Source organism: Megalopta genalis, chromosome 6 (genome assembly GCF_051020955.1).
Source record: "Megalopta genalis isolate 19385.01 chromosome 6, iyMegGena1_principal, whole genome shotgun sequence".
NCBI lineage: Eukaryota > Metazoa > Arthropoda > Insecta > Hymenoptera > Halictidae > Megalopta > Megalopta genalis.
The window spans coordinates 5,289,554-5,307,962 of NC_135018.1; the positions used below are offsets into that span (position 1 = coordinate 5,289,554).

Consider the following 18,409-nt stretch of genomic DNA (forward strand, 5'->3'; position numbering starts at 1 on the left):
TCTGACAGAATCTTGCCCCTGTCTGTTCCGACACAGTATTTTGTCCACAATTTTCTGGCGCAGTCTGTTCTACGAAAACATTTCTTCTAAAATTTATTTGATCAAGACTCAGTACATTATAGAATGTACTCGTTGTAACAATTTTATAAACATATTATAGAATGTACTCTTGATGTACCAATTTTATAAGAAGCACATGTTTGAAACATATTATTAAACGTATGAACGAATGAATTCATAGTAATTGTCATAATAATTTTATAAGATGTACATGTCCAAAGATGCTATAAAACATACTCGTTAAGGAATTCTTATAAAAAGCGCACGTTAGAACACTATCCCAAAAATCATTAGATCCGAAAATACCACGTTAAATTGAATAAATCACGGTCTCGCTCAATGCGTCAGCGTGTCTTAAAAATGTTCTCTTACTTACTCTTCAACCGCGACACTATCTCAGCCAAGAATATATCACCGTGCTGCCAGCACGTTAAAACAAAGTTTGACAGCTTGCGAGCAAGCATGTTACAAAACCCGGACCAGAAAAATCGCTAAATCCGAAAGTGCTTCGTTTTCAATCAATATGCGCAGCGCGCCGATAGACACGCATAACCGATCGCGAGCCCCATTGAATATGTTAATAAACCGGCGAATAGTAGAAAAAAAGAGGCGCGACGACCGAGAACGGCCGGTTCATAGACACGTTAACGTTAATTTACGAGCGGCTGTCGAAAAATTCTGGACAGGTTGTCACACCGCCGCGATCCGTCGTCTCGGTCTTATTAATCAGGCGACGGAGTTTTACGGTATAATCCCGGGTGGACCGTTCGCTATCATATTTATTGCGCCGATAATGTTAAACGCGGCGGCCCTAGTTTTCCGATGCTTTATTACGCGATCGATCGATCCGGCAGCGTTAATAAATATGAAGTCGCCTCTGTTCGCTTTCTCGTCGCGCTTTATCTCGATAATTGAATCTGTTCCGATCCGGTAGACCTCGGTAAGAAAGCGTAGATCTTTGACGACACGGTGGCAATTACACGCGACTCCGCTCGGAATTTATGCTACTCATTTCTTGCCGCCGCGTTGCTGCAATTGCTGCACGCTTTCCTCGCTGCCGAGTGCGTTAATTATGACGGCGGATGTTCTTCCTGTTTCAATCGCCGGGCAAAACGATTTCTCTGCAATTTGTAATGTTTGTACTTTAGTGATAAATCGGTCGTAATGCCGCGTTCTCAGAGGGCACATGGAAAAATTGCTATTAGGGTCGATCATGTTGAAGATACGTAGTCGTTTTATGTATTCGTCATTCACGAATACGTCGTCATTCACGTCATTGTCTTAATTATGCGGAATTTTATGCGTTTACGGTGTTCACGCAGTTTTCGTTTGCTCTTCTCACCCTGCTTTTCATCGAACGATCTATGAATATTGATGTTTGGGTCGATGCAATAGATCGTAATCGATCAATTTCAGATTGAAGCATTAAAATATTACAGCCGAAATTGTGCTAACGAACCCAGCTAGATATCTGTTCAGTTTAGATTGTAATTCAACTAACTTATTTGAATAAAAATATCAGTAGAAAAATGAATTTTATAAACATCATTTAGAAATGTGTATAAAATCGTAATGAATGAGCTTTAGTAGAAAGAATTCATTCTGGAGAAACATTAGACGTGACCAAGAATTTTATGAATAAGCCTGTACTGTTTGGAAATTATCCGAATAGAAGAAAGATTTTTCAGAGAGATACATTTTAAGCTGTGTCAAATAACTTAACTTTATTATTATATTTAACTTTATTAGTCGAACATCACCAATTAGCAACATTAAATTTGGGAAAAATGCTCGTAATTTGTTCGTGCCTATTTTGCGTATTTTTCGTGCATAAATATCGTACGCATTTTATATATTTATCGCGCACGAACTTCAGCAGTGCAGTTATCGTGTTCCAAAGCAGGTAAAAGTCTCGCGAAATTCGTCTGCATCGAGTTTGGCGGATCGTGGCGCGATAAACGCAGAGGATCCGCAACTAAGCGGGCCGCTTATTAGGACCACTGATATCTGACGAATCGCGGGCGGTGGAATGTTATTAATTAAATCACATTGTAGCGAGCGATCGACTGACGCGAGGATGTCCGAGCGATGTCCCCGTTTCCTCTCGAGCAGCAAAGGAACCACAGAGTACGGTCCCCGCGATCATTTATCACGGAAGGCAGGGGAGCTGCGGATCGAAAAGGTGGCTTCGGTTTCTTTCGGAGTCGGTTGTCGACGAGTCTACGGGTCGTGGATCCTGTCGACCGGGTCATCGTAAGCCAGCATTACGAGGCGAAAAGCATGAGTCAAAAAAATTACGCGGCGGATTCCTGTAGACCTCCCGCATACACGACTTTGACTCCTCAAAGACAGACACGGGGCCCCAAGAAATCCGGCAAGTGTCTTCAGAGGGGACGCCGACTCCGTTGCGAAATATTCCTGATTGCGATTCCACGGCCGGGCCTTGTCGGATACGTCGCCGATCATTATTTCCATTGTCCTGGAAAATCTTGGCCGTTTATACTCTCGGGCCGGCACAATTAATTTTTATCAGAGAAAATAATTCGAAATTAATTCGGCGAGGCTTTGTGAAACGTTGTTTGACGTGGAGTCGTTTGATGTGATTGAAAGTGTAGGGAAGTGGTTGTAGGAAAAGAAACCTTTTTATTAAAATTCTGCTAATTTTTCAGTAATCTGCCAGTTCGTTCTTTTGACATTGTTCTCTAGTAAGACACTTCTTTGTTGTAAAAATTCTGCAGCCTTTGAGTCAGTTTCCAGTTTGGTCTTTTGGCATTGTTCTCTAATGAGACACTTTTTTGTTGTAAGAAAGACTCTGAAAAGTCTTTTATAAAAATTCTGCTGATTTTCAGTTCGTTCTTTCGATATTTTTCTCTAGTAAGACACTTTTTGCCCGTCGATCAATGTAATTAGAATAGTTCGGATTCTATCCTATCATACGTATTTGCACATACTTGAAAATTAATAATTTGAATTCTACTAAGTTGCCCAAAAAATTGTCTTCTTCATCTTTTTTTCAGTATGACGAACACATTAGATATAAGAAAGCATACTATTAAATCACAAATGCAGCGAAATTCAATAAGACGAAACATTGACATGACAGTCTAATATCATCGACGAATGCATTAATAGAGCATGGTTGAAAGCTTAGGCTGACAGTAAATTTTGGTCTCACTGTACATTTTTGTACGCTATTCTTCTGCTCACTTCATGTACACACATTTCGTGCACACTTTTTGTATAAACTTTTCGGCACACTTTTTCTGCATATTTTCTATGAATATATTTTGAACGACGATATGGGGTAAACGGGGGGCCCGATCGTGGCCCCATCCGAGGAACACTGATTTCCGCGTTCGATAATGTAGACAGCGATCGCGTTTCACGATCGGATATCACGATACGAGATTTAGACAGGCCGGTGCAACAGCCAGGTGACCGGTCCACGTTTGATTGACAGTTGGATAAACACGTCGGAAAGACTTCGATCTTCGACTGCGTGTGCACAATCGTCGAGTCACTTCGTGGCTTCTTTAGCTTCGATCGTCTGCACGCTTTCGTGGCCTTCTCCTCTACGAAAATATTCGATTTCGACGCCATTTGTAACAATACCACCTTTCGAAACACTCCATCCGATTATCCAATCCAATTAGTCGAATTCAATGATTTCTACTTCGATCTCTTCGATTTGTGAACAGCGCGAATGATCGAGCAACTCATTGAGAGTGAAATTCGATTTAAAGGTTTATCGACTTATTGAGAAAGTAAAATGATTTGAGGTTACCTATAAAATCTGATAAGAAGATTATTTTTATGAAAATATTGCGATGTTGTACGATTTAAGAATTTTCTTTGTTCTTTACTTTAAGAGAACTACAAACAAAACAAACATTAGTTTACAGTGCTCAATCATATCTGAACAGGTTTAAACAAATATTTTAATTTCGCATCATTCGGTTCTCCTGTAATAAATTTCGAAAGACGTCCTAATTTTTGTGTAAAATTTGACTAATTGTAGGAAAAGAGAGAGCCACCCTTAACCGTCCGCGAATCATTTGGGATCGAATTAACCCCAGCGATTTTAAAATCGCAGTATTTGTCACAAAGTACACGCGAGCAGCCGGTGTGTTTTTATTATTAACAATAAATTGTTCGTTTTTAAAATATCAGTGTTTGCTTTATTGAAATCTGTCTTTATTACAAGAATGATGAGACAACATTTTAACGTGTATTCTCATTGAAATTATATACTTGTAAATGAATATTCAGGGTACAAGATTACAATAAAAATTAAGAAGATTAAAATAAAATTACTGAAAAGTGGCTAAAATATCGATCACTATTTAACGCAACTGCTTGATAATTATTAGTTAAAATAAGGATTATTTTAAAATAAAGGATTTAAATGCAGAATATAATTTTCTCGATTATTTCCCAAGGTTTTTCCGTTCTCCATCGTCGGCCATTTTCATCTATTTCTCCGAACGTTTTGCACCCGTCTCGCAGCTGCCACGGTCTCTATTTCTCTCTTTTTCTCTCCTCCCCGCTGCTTTTCTTCCACTTCTCTCTTATCGCGGTCCGTTTCTCCTCTTTGCATCCGCGAGTCTCGTTCTTTTTTTTTCACCGGGCGCATCCCTCTCTCGGAGCGACGCACTCCGCGGGTTTACATACACGCAAACATACTCTTCGGAGTTGGAGCTCGCGCTTCGGGGTCCTCGAGTCATTTATTTGTCGGCCGGCGACCGGTATACCCCTCGCCACCTTCCAGGTAAACGCGCGTTCGTGCGCAACGCCTTATCTAACTCTGCAAAGTGCTCTCCCGGTCGAAGTACGAATTATTTCAGCGACCATTCACGCGAACACGGCCGTGATCACAGTGTCCCCGCGCGATCGCAAACGAACGCCTCAGATCGATAAACCACCCCTCCTTTTTTGCTGGCTCGAGCCAACTATCTCGCAGTTTATGACGGTTCGGAGCAATTCATCCAATCTCACATCTTCCTTGATCCATAACATTCAAATGAATGTTTGTTTGACAATATTCGACTCGACACGATTGCTGTGAACGACAAGCTATAATAAACTGTCTTTGTAACAAATAGACTGCGGATCTTTATATAAAATAATAATGATCTGCTTTAATTGCCAGACATAGAGGAGCCAAGCACAATATTTCTTTCTTCTCTAATAATTTTAATAAGTTTAAATTAATACATCGACAATCTTAATTTCTCCATAAATGTATAAAATCCGCAGTCTAGAAATAAACTTTGATTTGAGTGAAATTTGAACGAATTTTGTTAGTTTGAAAATATTTCTCTTTATCGTATGAATTAACGGAGTTAACAACGAACTATTTCATAGTTCAAGTACACTGTCATGCACTATACTGCACTATAAAGCAATTAATTAAATCTCACGTATTCCTTATTGATTCTTTAAATTCAGACAAATATTCGATTCGAAATGGTTTTATATCGATGTATCCGAGTGTTAATTATTCTTAAATAAAATCCCAACAATTTCGAAAATACTTCTCGTATTGATCTACGGATCAACAAAATTATTATTAGATACTTATGTTATAGACATTAATAGATCCTATAATATTATAAATAATTAAAACTGATTTATTTATTTTGCCGAAATTCAAACATTCTAATAGTCAATTTCAATGATGTCTTCTCTTAATGGTTTTAACAACTTGAACTTACACTTGTCTCATTTCACCGACTTTTTCATCTACTAATTTAAATCTTCAATCATTTATCTACTAATTAAAATCTTTAATTCCTTATCTGCTAATTAAAATCTTTAATTCTTTATCTACTAATTAAGTGCATCAAATTTGGAATACAGTTATCAAATATTTATAATGGGTCGAACATTGGCCTCGAAGATATCGATTGAAAAATGCGTCGAACACTGGATAACAATGATAAAATATGTATTATATACGAAACTGTTATGCGCGTATGAATTTCGTAAGACATGTTTTCGTAACGATTTGTCGAGGATCGTTTTCGTGACACGTTTTCTCGACGTTTAACAGACACGGTGGCGAAGAACAACCGAGAAAAGGAACAATAAAGGAAGCGAAGGATCCTATTATAATAGAAAGTGTCTGCGGAGGAAGGGAGGAAAGTCTAGGGAAGAGAAACTTGGCTCTCTCGTCTTGGAAAGTGATCTCCAGTGGCGCATGTTACTCAGCCTCTTGGGTCCCTCCGTGCCCCCACTGTCTCCTCACGCAATAGTCCCACAATCGGACATACCTACTCTATGATTTTAATATATTCTCTTCATTCATCGTTCCATCAGCCAATATTCTATTCTGGCCGATCTCCTCCGTAGCCAACCAATACAATACTAAATCCTGTTTTGAAATTCAAAGAGAAATTATAATTATCTGGACCCCGCAGGCGTCGACTCTTCCCGTACAATTATATCCATAAAATAATCCAGAAAAATTAGGAATTTTGTGTGAAAATACAAGGCGCTTAACGTGTTGAACAGATAATTGAAGAATGCGTATTTTTACACTGTTCATCGCGCACAGAATCATTTTAATCCTCCGCAGCGCGTGTATCGTACAATTTTCAAACAGCTGTCACTCAAAAACTAGCAGTACTATTGCGATCAAAAAATTTTGGGAACATAATTTAAACATTCTAGAACATCGTTTTCTTTATCAGAACTCGGTAGCTCACTTCCAAATATAAAAATGTTGGTCATTTTGACCCAGTGCGGCAGCGGAGACAATAAGAAACAATAAGAGAACTGTACGTTCGTTTGACACAACTTTTATGAAACTGTTAAGGGGTTAGAAGGAAGCCAAACCGTTGAACGATCGATCAACCCAAAATTCCTCGATCACCATCCAAACGATACATTGGTATTAAAGGACATTGCAGCCTTTGGTCTGAAAAAAATTCCCGAAAAAGTCTCTCTGGAAGTCGAAGAATTTCCATTTCCCCATGGTCGAAGGTGGCGAGGGAATGGGGACGAGAGGGCCCGGGGCTCGGTGTCCGTCGAAAAATCTGAGGGAGCTACGCCTTTACGGTGTAAACAGTAGCCGTGTAGCGGTAGGACACGAGCAGGGTACACGACACACGCACGCACGGCCAGATGAATGGCTGGAAAGGTGGGTGTTACGGGTGCACCGAGAGCCCTGCACCCGGGTTAGCTGCATCCTTCTGCTCCGGCTACAAGCCCGGGGCCCAGAGGGGCACGGTGGCTCCGAGACGGCTGAGAGAGTCCGGTGTGGTCGGTTGTGCGCGCAGCGGCTGGTAATTAAACAACGACTAGTGGCCATTAGCCCATTATCATATTCATGAACACGGAAAGTGCATCCCGATTCCTCGTCCGGTTCCTCCGGCGACGATCCGGCCTAGGCTGTTTATACGGGCTGTGTTCGCGGGGCCCGAGTCTCCCTCCACCTCCCTCCCCCCTTCACCACCTCGTCACGGGCCCCCCTGCGACCCCCGTCACGTCGCGTCGCCTCGCGTTGCCTCGCGAGGATGTCTTATGGGGCCACGCGACTACCCCGGTGGCCCCACCACCCCATTACACCGCCGAGAGACCGCGGGGTACCTACGGCCCCGGTCCGGCCCCGGAACCGTCGCATTTCCCGCGACAACCGCCGATTGAGAGAACATTCCGCGACCACCGAGCCGAGCTTACGTCGGCCGGCCTTATCAGCGATGCAAATGGCTATGATTGCCGGCGACAATGTTGAGAAATTAGGTGGTGGGCCTAACATTTTGGGACTCGTTCGGGGTAGGCCGGCTGAGGATGGTCTATGGGGTTTCGTTTGAGTGGATGGTGGGTGTTTTGATGCGGCTGTATGGCCGATGTTTGGGGATGGTTTCTGTACCGCATTCGTGACTTTTATGACTTCCTTTGGGCCTCCCTCGGCACGAGGAATTGCGGAAGATGCTTCCGACGTCGTTTTTTAACCCCACGGACCATTTTAACAATTGCACTACTGTGCATGCAAAATAAAAATCATCAATGTTAATTGTAAGAAACATAAGTTAGATGAAAATGTCTTTCCTCCTTTAACAATTGTGATAAGTTGAATATAATGTAACAATATCCTGAAATTCTTCTCTATGTCTTTACAGTTTCTTATTTGACATATTCATTTTTTTCATAAATAAAATCCGCAGTCTAACAATAAGTATTTAAGGAGTTTAATAATCCTATTTCATTCTATTCGCTAATAAATAAGGTTGTAGGAGAAAAATTTAATGCTTCCCTTCTTTTTTAAGGATTCGATATTAATTAAAATAGTAACAGAATGGAATAAAGATCGCTTAAATATACAATTTCATAATGAAGAAGAACGACTAAAGTGTATTTAAGAGATGAAATTCTCTTTCTATCTGATTTGAGATCTTTGGCACTATCTGTCAATATCAAACATTAGATCTGAAAGCAATGAACAATTTCCTTAAGCCTGGAATAAATGTTTACAAAAATAAGAATTACAACGAAACCACTTCATTGGAACAGTTGAAAGTTACAAAATCCTGGATAACGTGCAGCAGCAGTACGGAATGCAAATGTTGAAGTTATTGTTCTATCGTTGCTATGATACTTAATCCAACTTGGTAATGCAATACCTACGCTAATTTATTTTTAACTCTGCGTCGAAGAGAACGTTGATCGTGATCCTCGGGCAGTGATTTCGTACAATTCTTTCGTCTCTGTTCGCTTTTTGAAGTCGTTACAAGACACGGATCGTGTAAGGTAGCAGGTTTTATTCATCCCGAACGCGAAGACAATGAGACGACCGTGGATAAGAAGCTTCCCGCAGGGATTATACGCCGTTCGTTTTCGAGGCGAACTCATCTTTCGTGTATCCTCGCGGCGAGAGATCCTAAAAGAATTTCACGATTGATGTCTGCTCCCTTCAAATCCCAATCCCGGCCTAGACTTTCGCGTGGGCGTCGATTACAAGGAATCACCAGCCTCCTAAGAAACAATAGGATTAAGGATATTGCAGTCGCTCGTGTATCAATGGAGTCACAGAAATAAATCACTCATAAATAAACATTATTACGCGCTTATATCTCTTAACAATTTTTCCCCCCAAAAAACAACATAAAACTTCAAATTCAATAGTTCGAAACAGTGCTATGGAAATTTCACTTTCTTTCTTGCTAAAGAAAGATTTCACCAAAAAATCGCAATTTTCAAATCGGTCATAGTCATCAATGTTTAATATAAGAAACATGGTCTCGCATTTAAAGGGTAAGAGTGCATCAAACTTAAAATCCAGAAACAGCATCTTAAAGTAGAGGTTTTAAGCTTTGATTTAAATGAAAATTCATCATCCTACGACGATCTTTCGCGGAGTTGTCGTCAGTCAAAGTTGGCCGATCGTTATCAAAAATTTGTCTCTGCTATGATTTTTTTGGAGCAGTGTATTTCTTCGAATAATTATTTTCGCGAACCCGAAGGGATTCCGGAGTTTTTCCGCAGCATGGCCGTGACAAACGGTGCGGTCTCATGCAGGAAAATCAGAAACGATCGTAAAGAATTCCGCACGCACGCAGCACCCGGCCACCTGCGGCAATGGCGGCGATAAATTCCACGATGGAGGCTCGCCGAAGGATTTAGCTACCAAGTCGTCTCACTTCCTAACGAATGTATCCGGCAAAGTGCCGACGACGATTCCCCGTGGCCTCTCTCGCGTTCGGGGTGTCGATAAGCCGCGAGTATCGACCGCGCGTTGCTCCGAGAGACTTCTCCACCTCCGCGGCCGGAAAACTCGCCGATTTCCTGATGGAATTTATTCATGGCCGCCATTAGCGATTGCGGATAGAGAAGCATCGCGTGCGGAGCCATGATATTAATTGTTGGTCCCTCGGAAAAGGTGCATCGTACGCTCGGTGCACTCACTGCTCGCGCTCTTGCCTCAAGAGGAAATTAAAATGTCTACTCGCCGCCCACACAAATTGATCTAATCGCGGTTGATTTGCAAATTGCACGATTTTTCGGCAAATTTTTAGTTGGCAAGAAATGCGCTTGCAGTTTAATTAATATATCAGCCTGTTACAACTGATTTGCAAATTGCAATTTTTAATGGCACTGTTATGTAAAGGATAATCGTGAAATCTGTCTGGAGTTTGTAGGAATTGATCGACAATATTTTATCTTTGTAACTGATTTACAAATTGCAATCTTTATTAGAAACGTTCCGGGAAGGTCGAGGAATAAACTAGCCATCAATATGAATTTGATTCAAATTACATTTAGTAGATATATCCAACAAAGTTTCCTGAAAAATACATTGAGATATATATTTTATCCCTGAAATATTGTTATAATTATTTTACATTTTTTATTTTTATATTATATATATGTATGTATATTATATTTTTATATTGTTTTGGTATGGTATATTTTGTTTATTATATTGTATGGCAATAATATTTAGAGCGCGGGCTTTATTATTCATCATTTGCGTCATGCACAAATGCGTCATTAACAAATTCGTCGTATATGTAACTAAATGTTTGACACACAGAAAATATGGAAACTAGTCGGTGGAAAATAGACTTGAACAATCATAATTTCCATAAAGACAACGAAATTCTAATTTATGTCCGTAAAATATTTCTTCATAAATAAACAATAGATAGCAGCATTGAATGACTGAACAAAATTGTTCAGAGAAAATTGAGTTTTCACAAAAGAAGCACTGACATTTTTGTCGTGTTTCTCTTCAGATTAACTTGATTTATATATATATATATATATATATATATATATATATATATATATATATATATATATATGTCATCTTATAATATTAAAAACATTAAAATTATTGTTAACATGATAATTATAATGTTATAATAATTATGATTATTATTTATTTATTTTTTGACAGCCGATTTGCAAAATCCTTATTGATCGCAATTTTAATGTTAACGAACCTACACCGATTGGCTTCTGAGCCGTTCCATGTATGCAAGGTTAATCTTTCAGATATAAAAATGCATAAACGCATTCCCGAACAATGCAGTTTTAGTGTGCGCAGATCGTCTTGCAAGGTGAAATAGCAGGAACAATCAACGAATAGTTCTCAGAGATTGATCGCTAACAGGTCAATCGGTTTTTGTTTGCAGAACGTTCGGCGCGAAGTGTGCGAAGTGTGGGCGTAGTGTGGGAGCTGGTGATTGGGTAAGAAGAGCCCGAGAAAGGGTGTACCATTTAGCCTGCTTCGCCTGCGACGCCTGTTCCCGTCAACTTTCCACAGGTGAACAGTTCGCTCTCTTGGATGCCAGGTTGCTCTGCAAGGCTCACTATCTGGACGTCGTCGAAGGCAACAACACATCCTCCGATGGTGAGACTATGCGAACCCTTGTTACACTTATTAATAGACTGCAGATTTTATGCATTTACGGCAATCTTGGTTACACGTTGAGAGAATTCAAACACGTCAACGTGTTATTTTCAACCTATTACAGTTAGTGAAGAAAGAAAGAACATGCTATTTAGTTTATATTTCTTGCAATTGACAAAGACAATTTTTAGTTTTGCCATAAAAATCCGCAGTCTACTTATTAAACACACAGACATTTCTCAGTCTGAACGCTATACAGATCAGTGCTGTCCACTGACAATTTTATCAAGTAAAAGTCATAGCTATCCATTACCTAATTGAATGTGAACTCAGTTAACATGTGAGTGGTTTAAAATCATAGCGGCGTAAGTCACATATTCGAAAATTTTAACTTATATCTTAAAATGTAATTTGTACATGACTTTTGGCATACGTAACATTTTCGTTGACAAATACAAGTGAAATAAATTAAAAATTATAAATTAAAAATTAGCTTAACTCTAAATTATCTTAACAATTCTGGCCCCTCATATGAAACATTCATTTTTAATGAACTAATAGATCGTCATCAATAGACTGCGGATCCTTATGCAAAATTCGCCAACCAAATGAAAATAACAATGCTATTACATCTAGCTTTTTTATGTATAATGAGCTTTATTGATTCCCTTATGGATTCCAAGTGGTCCTTCTCTTTATGCATCACATACCATGAAATAAAATAAATATGATATAACAAGAGAATGAAATAATATAAAATGAATTGAACTCAAATAAAATACAATAATAATTGAGAGAACGATCTGGTTAAAAATGTTTAGACAACGTCTGCCCATGTCATAAATACATAAAGATCTGTAGTTTAGTAAGTAATAAGAGCTGATACATCATTTCGGTGTTGAACATTGTGTTAAAAAGTAACAATCGAAATCATTGTCGGATGACCATAAAAACATTTGTTCACTGTTCCAGTAATATTTCGTTCTTATTTACCCAACGGATCGTTTCTTCCTTTACTCTTCGTTGTTTTAGCTGTTCTCTCGCTGCTAACTCTTTCTGCTAGCGCCATCGATTAACGTCAAAACGTAGCAGCTATATAAACAAAATAAACAAATAAGAAAAACGCTGAAGAGAATAAGAGTTAAAAGAACGACGAACGACCTAAACAACGAAGAAAAGATTTATCCTCGTACTCCAAGCATTGGACAGCACTCTTCTAGGTATAACATACCAGAAATTAAACTGTTCCGATGTACTCGGTGATCAAACTCTAATGATTGTAATCATGCGTAACATAGAAGCCTCGATTAGCATAAAAATGCATCCAGTTCGAACTGGATGACTGCCTTGGCCACTTTAAAGGGTGCGAATCAAAAGATAGAGTACTCGCGAAGGCGAACGGAAGGTGGGGCGCCCCTAATTGCTACTTTCGCAGAAGGCGGTGACTCCGAAAGCGGCCACAAGAGCGGTAACAAGGCGAAGAGAGTGAGGACCACGTTCACCGAGGAGCAGCTCTCGGTTCTGCAAGCGAACTTCCAATTGGACAGCAATCCCGATGGCCAAGACCTCGAGAGGATAGCGCATGTCACGGGGCTCAGCAAAAGAGTTACGCAGGTTTGGTTCCAGAATTCTAGGGCGAGGCAGAAGAAGCATCTGCACACGGGCAAAATGAAAGGGCAACATGGTACTTCTTGCGTTTGTTTTCTTTCAGCTTTCTAACACTCGATTCCCACGCGATTACTTCTCATTTCTACAGGGTGTAGCGACGTATACGCGAATTGCTTCGCAGAATTTCGTTTCACTGGATCCGTCTGTTTCTTATCCTTTTTGATCATGCTCGCCGAATTTAACAGAGTGAATTTAACGTCGCAGACGCGCGGTCGTCTAACACGACATTTTACCTGAGCAGAATGATCTTTGTCGTTACATTTCACTCTGCCTGAATGTATACTAAAGCACACATTTATTTCGTATATTTTCTGTTATTTATTTATTAATACTTCTTTCACTTGTTTGCTTGTGTTAATTCGAAAAAGTGTGAAGCATGAGGAAGTTGGTATTGTCATATGATAATTCATAAAAAGCAATATTACTCTAAACTAACAGGTGTATAATAAGTGTAGATATATAAATATATATTTATAATGCATATAAAAAAAATATATATATAATGCATATATAGTGTAATGAACATTATAATTATATGAGTACAAACAGAAGTGAGCTTAATTTCATTGTGTCTTTCCTGTGTTCTTCACTACTTTTACGGTTATATTTTCCTACTTATCAACTATATTTTTTTATTATTATAAACTTATACAACTATAATACATATATAAAACATAATAATACTATGTGTATATTCACTCAGGTGAAAATATAACGACAAGAATCAGTTTGCTTAGCTAGAATCGCGTTTTATACCACTGGCTGCTACAGACATATTTCACGTTCAAGCAGAAAAATCTTTAGAAATTATTTAAGCCTAAACGATGATTTTATAGAAAAATATAGAAAGCCTTGCAATAGAAATTTTCTCGTGATAATTTATTAATCGCTTGCTGTATAATATCACGATTTTCGACAGAATCTACTAAACTAATACATATGTTGTTAGTTTCGTCAAGGGAAAATCTATTTTTCTACAATCGCACTAGAATAAAATCAAGCACAGAGTAAAAATCGATTCTAATCGAGTCTCAACCGATAACAAATAAATTTGAATCGAGGCTGTAAAATAAATTGTATACGGCGAGAGATTAATACTGAAGCACAACATCTAATAAAATCTTTCATACCACTCTTTTAAATTCGCGATATGGTAGAGTTAAGATTTTGCGAACGTTGTTAACAATCTTATCTGCTCTAATAGCTCCAAAGGTGATGCGATAGTGTATAAATAATTTATGAAAAGGTTTTGATCGATTAAATAGAAATTACGATGTTTGGAAGTCAGTGGAAATTATGATATTTGGAAGTCGATAGAAATTATGATATTTCGAAGTCAATAGAAATTATGATATTTAGAAGTCAAATGAGATTTTTCGTTCGTGAACACGAAAGCATTCTGAGCTTTCTAAAAAAGAAGAGACGGTCGATCTTTCGATAGGATGAATCACAGTTACACCTAGAAATATTGAGAGTTACGACAGTTCGGTGTTAAGCATCGGCGTTTACTGTTACAGTTCATCAATCACCTCCGAATTCCACCGCGTCTACGGGCGATTTCGGCCGGCACATCAATTTACATCTGACTTATTCCTTTCAACATCAACAGCAACACCATCACGGCCAGCAGCAACCGCAGCTCAGCCCTGCTACGTGCAAGAGTCCCACGCCTTCGATTTATCATAATCACGGTAAGAGAGGTTTTTTTCTACTTTCGATCCCCTTTGTCCTTCGATTCCGGACAACTTCTTTCTACGTTTGCTACAAATGTGAAAGCATATTCTTCAAAGTGAACGCGTTGAATTATTCGATTATACAATCATCATAATTGGACGTCTAATAGAGTGCAGATCAACCCTTGGAGACATTTTATTTAAACGAAATAGCGCTACCAAAAACAACTTTAGCAATTTAATTGATATTTATTAATATAATTGACGTTTTATTATAATGGTAAATTTCAATGTTTCGTTTATCGATTTAAATGTTAATACAAACGAAGGGCACAGTAATTGACTACCCCGCAGTAACTTGCCCCACAACCCTACATATTTTTCAGATCAAAAGGACGCGTTTCAAAAATGCTTCAATAACGATACAATTTTTTTAGAAAGAAAAAAGAAGCAATTCAGTGCACGAATAAATTCGAGAACTAACCCTTTAAAGACATTTCATTTAAATGAAACAACATTCACAAAATTATTTCTTTTTTCTCTCTTCACAATCTTTTGTAATAATCTGTCAATCACTTTACAATCAATCTCGTTCTAATAACAAATCTAGAAACAATATCTATAAACAACTTTAAATACACGTAATGATAAAAAGTCACATTTCTTTCTGCAATATATGAGCTCGAAATAATTTAAACTGATTGTAGCGAATCGATATTCGTTAACCAGGTTTATGTTAACAAATATTTCTTAACTAGCTTATTTATTAATAGTCTGTGAATAATTGGCAGAGAATGTTCGCTAAAAGTCGTGTCCACGGATGAGAAATATTTAAGAACAACGCTGTCAGGCAACAGTGTACAAAAACGAACCGAAAATTCTGCTTTGAAAAGGTCTACTATCAATCGCAACCCCGTCAACTCTGTCTTCAGGCTCGGAACAGTCGATGGACGAGCTCTCGCAGGACTCGATGATGTTGTCGATGCCGAACGAGGTCTAATAGCCGCTGCCGAGCCACGGCAGCTTTGTAAATATTCGCATGATCGCGTTCGGATCTTCGCCAAGCCGGTGAGAGACCGTCGCGTCGCGGGCTCATTTCGTTTAATTTAATTTATCGACGAGAATAGCGCTAGCCGCGATCGAAGCTTCGAATCTTAAATCGCACGAGCTTTTTCCTTTTATAATTTTAACGCGACCATTCGACCTCGTCGTACGTCACTTTCGGCGGACTTTTTGATACGACTCCACCGATACAGGACACTAAACGAAAAAGCTCGCAGTGAAACGACGCGTTTTAAGCTCCGAAGCTCCATTGTAAGACACGTTTCTAAAACGTTAATTTACGCGTATGATTTGATTAGGTTGTCCCCTGGTTAATGTGATTTTCCTTTCGTGTCTTCGGAAGGGTGTGACGCAGGAACGTGGTCTGTGGATTTGTGTGTAGCAAGAAAATTGTTATCTTAATTCCAGCATTCAACATGATAAGTTGAAGCAAATATTTTGCCGGATTTTTGTTTGTTTAAAATTATGCATTCTGCGTGAAACTTCACAGCCTGTCAAAATTATTGATATTCTATGAATCATTGTATACGAGTGGATTGGAATCATAGCGGCGTAATTTCTGAAAATTTTGACTTGTTTTAAAATATGATCTACACATGCCAAAATGTTAATCCATAGAATCACTATGATTGTAACCCACCAGTGCAGTGGTATGATTAATTATAAACCCAAGGTCACTTTTACATTTTTACTGATATTTAAACAAAACGATATATAGAACTATGCGAATCTAGTTTCTTTTTTGATTTTTTATTAAATACCAGCAAAAATGTAAAAGTTACTTTGAGTTTATGATTATTCACAGCACAGTATGTCGGTCTTAGAATTTTGAGACGAGAATTATATAAAATTGTCGAGATTGCGTCTCTACGCTTCAAGAATGCGAGAGGAAGCTCGTACTGATTAGGGGACGGCTTAGTATGTTCCCTACGATCGTACTTACTCAGTGAATTAATTCTTTGAAGGGTTGTTCGCGTCGAGATCGAACGATCACTGTTGATTAGTGAATGAAATTTATTAGATAGATAGCGCTTTGAAGAATTAATTTCGAAATGTTTCACAGCTGTTTCGTACTCCCACCCCGTAGCACGTAAGGAAAAGGTCGCTGAACTATGACGATGTTTTCTATGGTTTAGAACGAAATCCGCCCAGAATGTTGTTAGTCGATGATGTCACCAGGAAACCGTAGACGGCGCCAACTTTTTAAGACTGGAATGGCGGCACAGCTCTCTCGCACTCGGTGTCAAGCTTATTATAAATAAGTGATATACAAGTTAACGTTCCGTGTTAAACGCGATTACGTCCGCCATGATGGAAGCGAGATGCCGAGGAAATTCTAGCTTTCGCTTTTATCCAAGATGTATTCGACAACTCGACGAATTCATATTTCTCATCATTACTGGGCTCAACAATTGCTGTCCAATTTAAGAATTTTCATTGTCATTGTTAATTCACGCTCGTTCAATAATTTTTCAACACCCGCAAAATGATCAATAAATTCTTTCCGAATTGTTTAATAAATATTTTCGCTAGACTGAAAGCTCTTTACGCATTATCAACAATCGTCAACGAACATCTTATTTAATTTTAATTATGAAAAGATATGAAAAATAATTTACTGATTAGAACGAAAGATAACAAAGTAATAGTGGATCCCTGTGCAAAATAAAAATTGCGGCAAGCAAGAATTGAATAGAAACTTTCATGGATTCTCCGTCAAATAGCCGAAGTTTTCTCCGTTTCGTGAATGCATAAAATCCGCGGTCTAGTAGCAAAAATTTGCCAGAACCAGTTTCCCGGTAACCATAAGTGATTCAAAAGACTAAGGTCTTTACGGAAGCAATAAAAGCGATATCTCTCTGTCTCACTTCCATCAATCCGCGGAGTATCCCTGATGTAATCAGGCAGCCGTTTCGATAAAAACGCGTGCGATCGTGTAAGATTAGGATGAATCAGAGTGGCTGAAGCGTCACCGGAAGTTCCGTAGTACTTCGATACCGTAGAATCTCGAACCGAAGACATCTCAGTGTACATCCGAAAGCAATGCTCCGAATGAAAGTATCTTTTACAGTGTCTAGGTAATTGTGTACCCGTAAAAGAACCATAATTTAATATACATGTATTGTGATGTAAATATTGTAAACTAAGTATATACAATATAAAATGTTGCTCATACCTGCTGCATTATCATTTCTTCACCGTATTTTCATCCTGTTCGAATTGGACCCGAAATGTAGCCCTGACTACAGAAGAATTCAAAAGTTTTATGAAAAATATCAGATTCTACAGGAAATATCCCGCAAATGAAAATCGTTGAAAGGAGAGATTCCTGAGATGATTAGAAGTAACATTTTCCTTTGCGAAAATTTTCTACCAGGCTTCGTTAACGAGTTATTCGCGAAAAACACGGACCAATCAGAGAGCGAGTATATTGACAGCGAGGGTGTGGCGCCAGGCATGTATAACATTTTCGCAAAGGAGAAAGTTACGTCAAATCATCTCGAGAATCAATCTTTTTCAATGACTTATATCTTTGGGACATCCAGTATAAAGAAATTATCGAAAATTATAGAAAAATTCTGAACGAAAT

General features: G+C 38.6%; 1 protein-coding gene across 5 annotated transcripts in view; it reads left to right on the forward strand.

The window, feature by feature from the left end:
• Window positions 1–17,994, forward strand: part of Awh (LIM/homeobox protein arrowhead) — a 38,882-nt gene extending 20,888 nt beyond the window's left edge. Inside the window, exons 3-7 of one of the 5 annotated variants that reach the window (XR_004491009.2) lie at window positions 11,199–11,416; window positions 12,852–13,100; window positions 14,602–14,775; window positions 15,651–15,825; window positions 16,956–17,994. Coding sequence is in view for 4 of the 5 variants with exons in the window: in XM_033476271.2 (XP_033332162.1) it covers window positions 11,199–11,416; window positions 12,852–13,100; window positions 14,602–14,775; window positions 15,651–15,757 (748 nt within the window). In the remaining variant the exon portion in view is untranslated. Of the gene's footprint in view, window positions 1–11,198; window positions 11,417–12,851; window positions 13,101–14,601; window positions 14,776–15,650 lie in introns of all 5 variants that reach the window. The other 4 variants (XM_033476271.2, XM_033476273.2, XM_033476274.2 and 1 more) reach the window with 4 other exon arrangements.
• The last annotated feature ends 415 nt before the right edge of the window (window positions 17,995–18,409 follow it).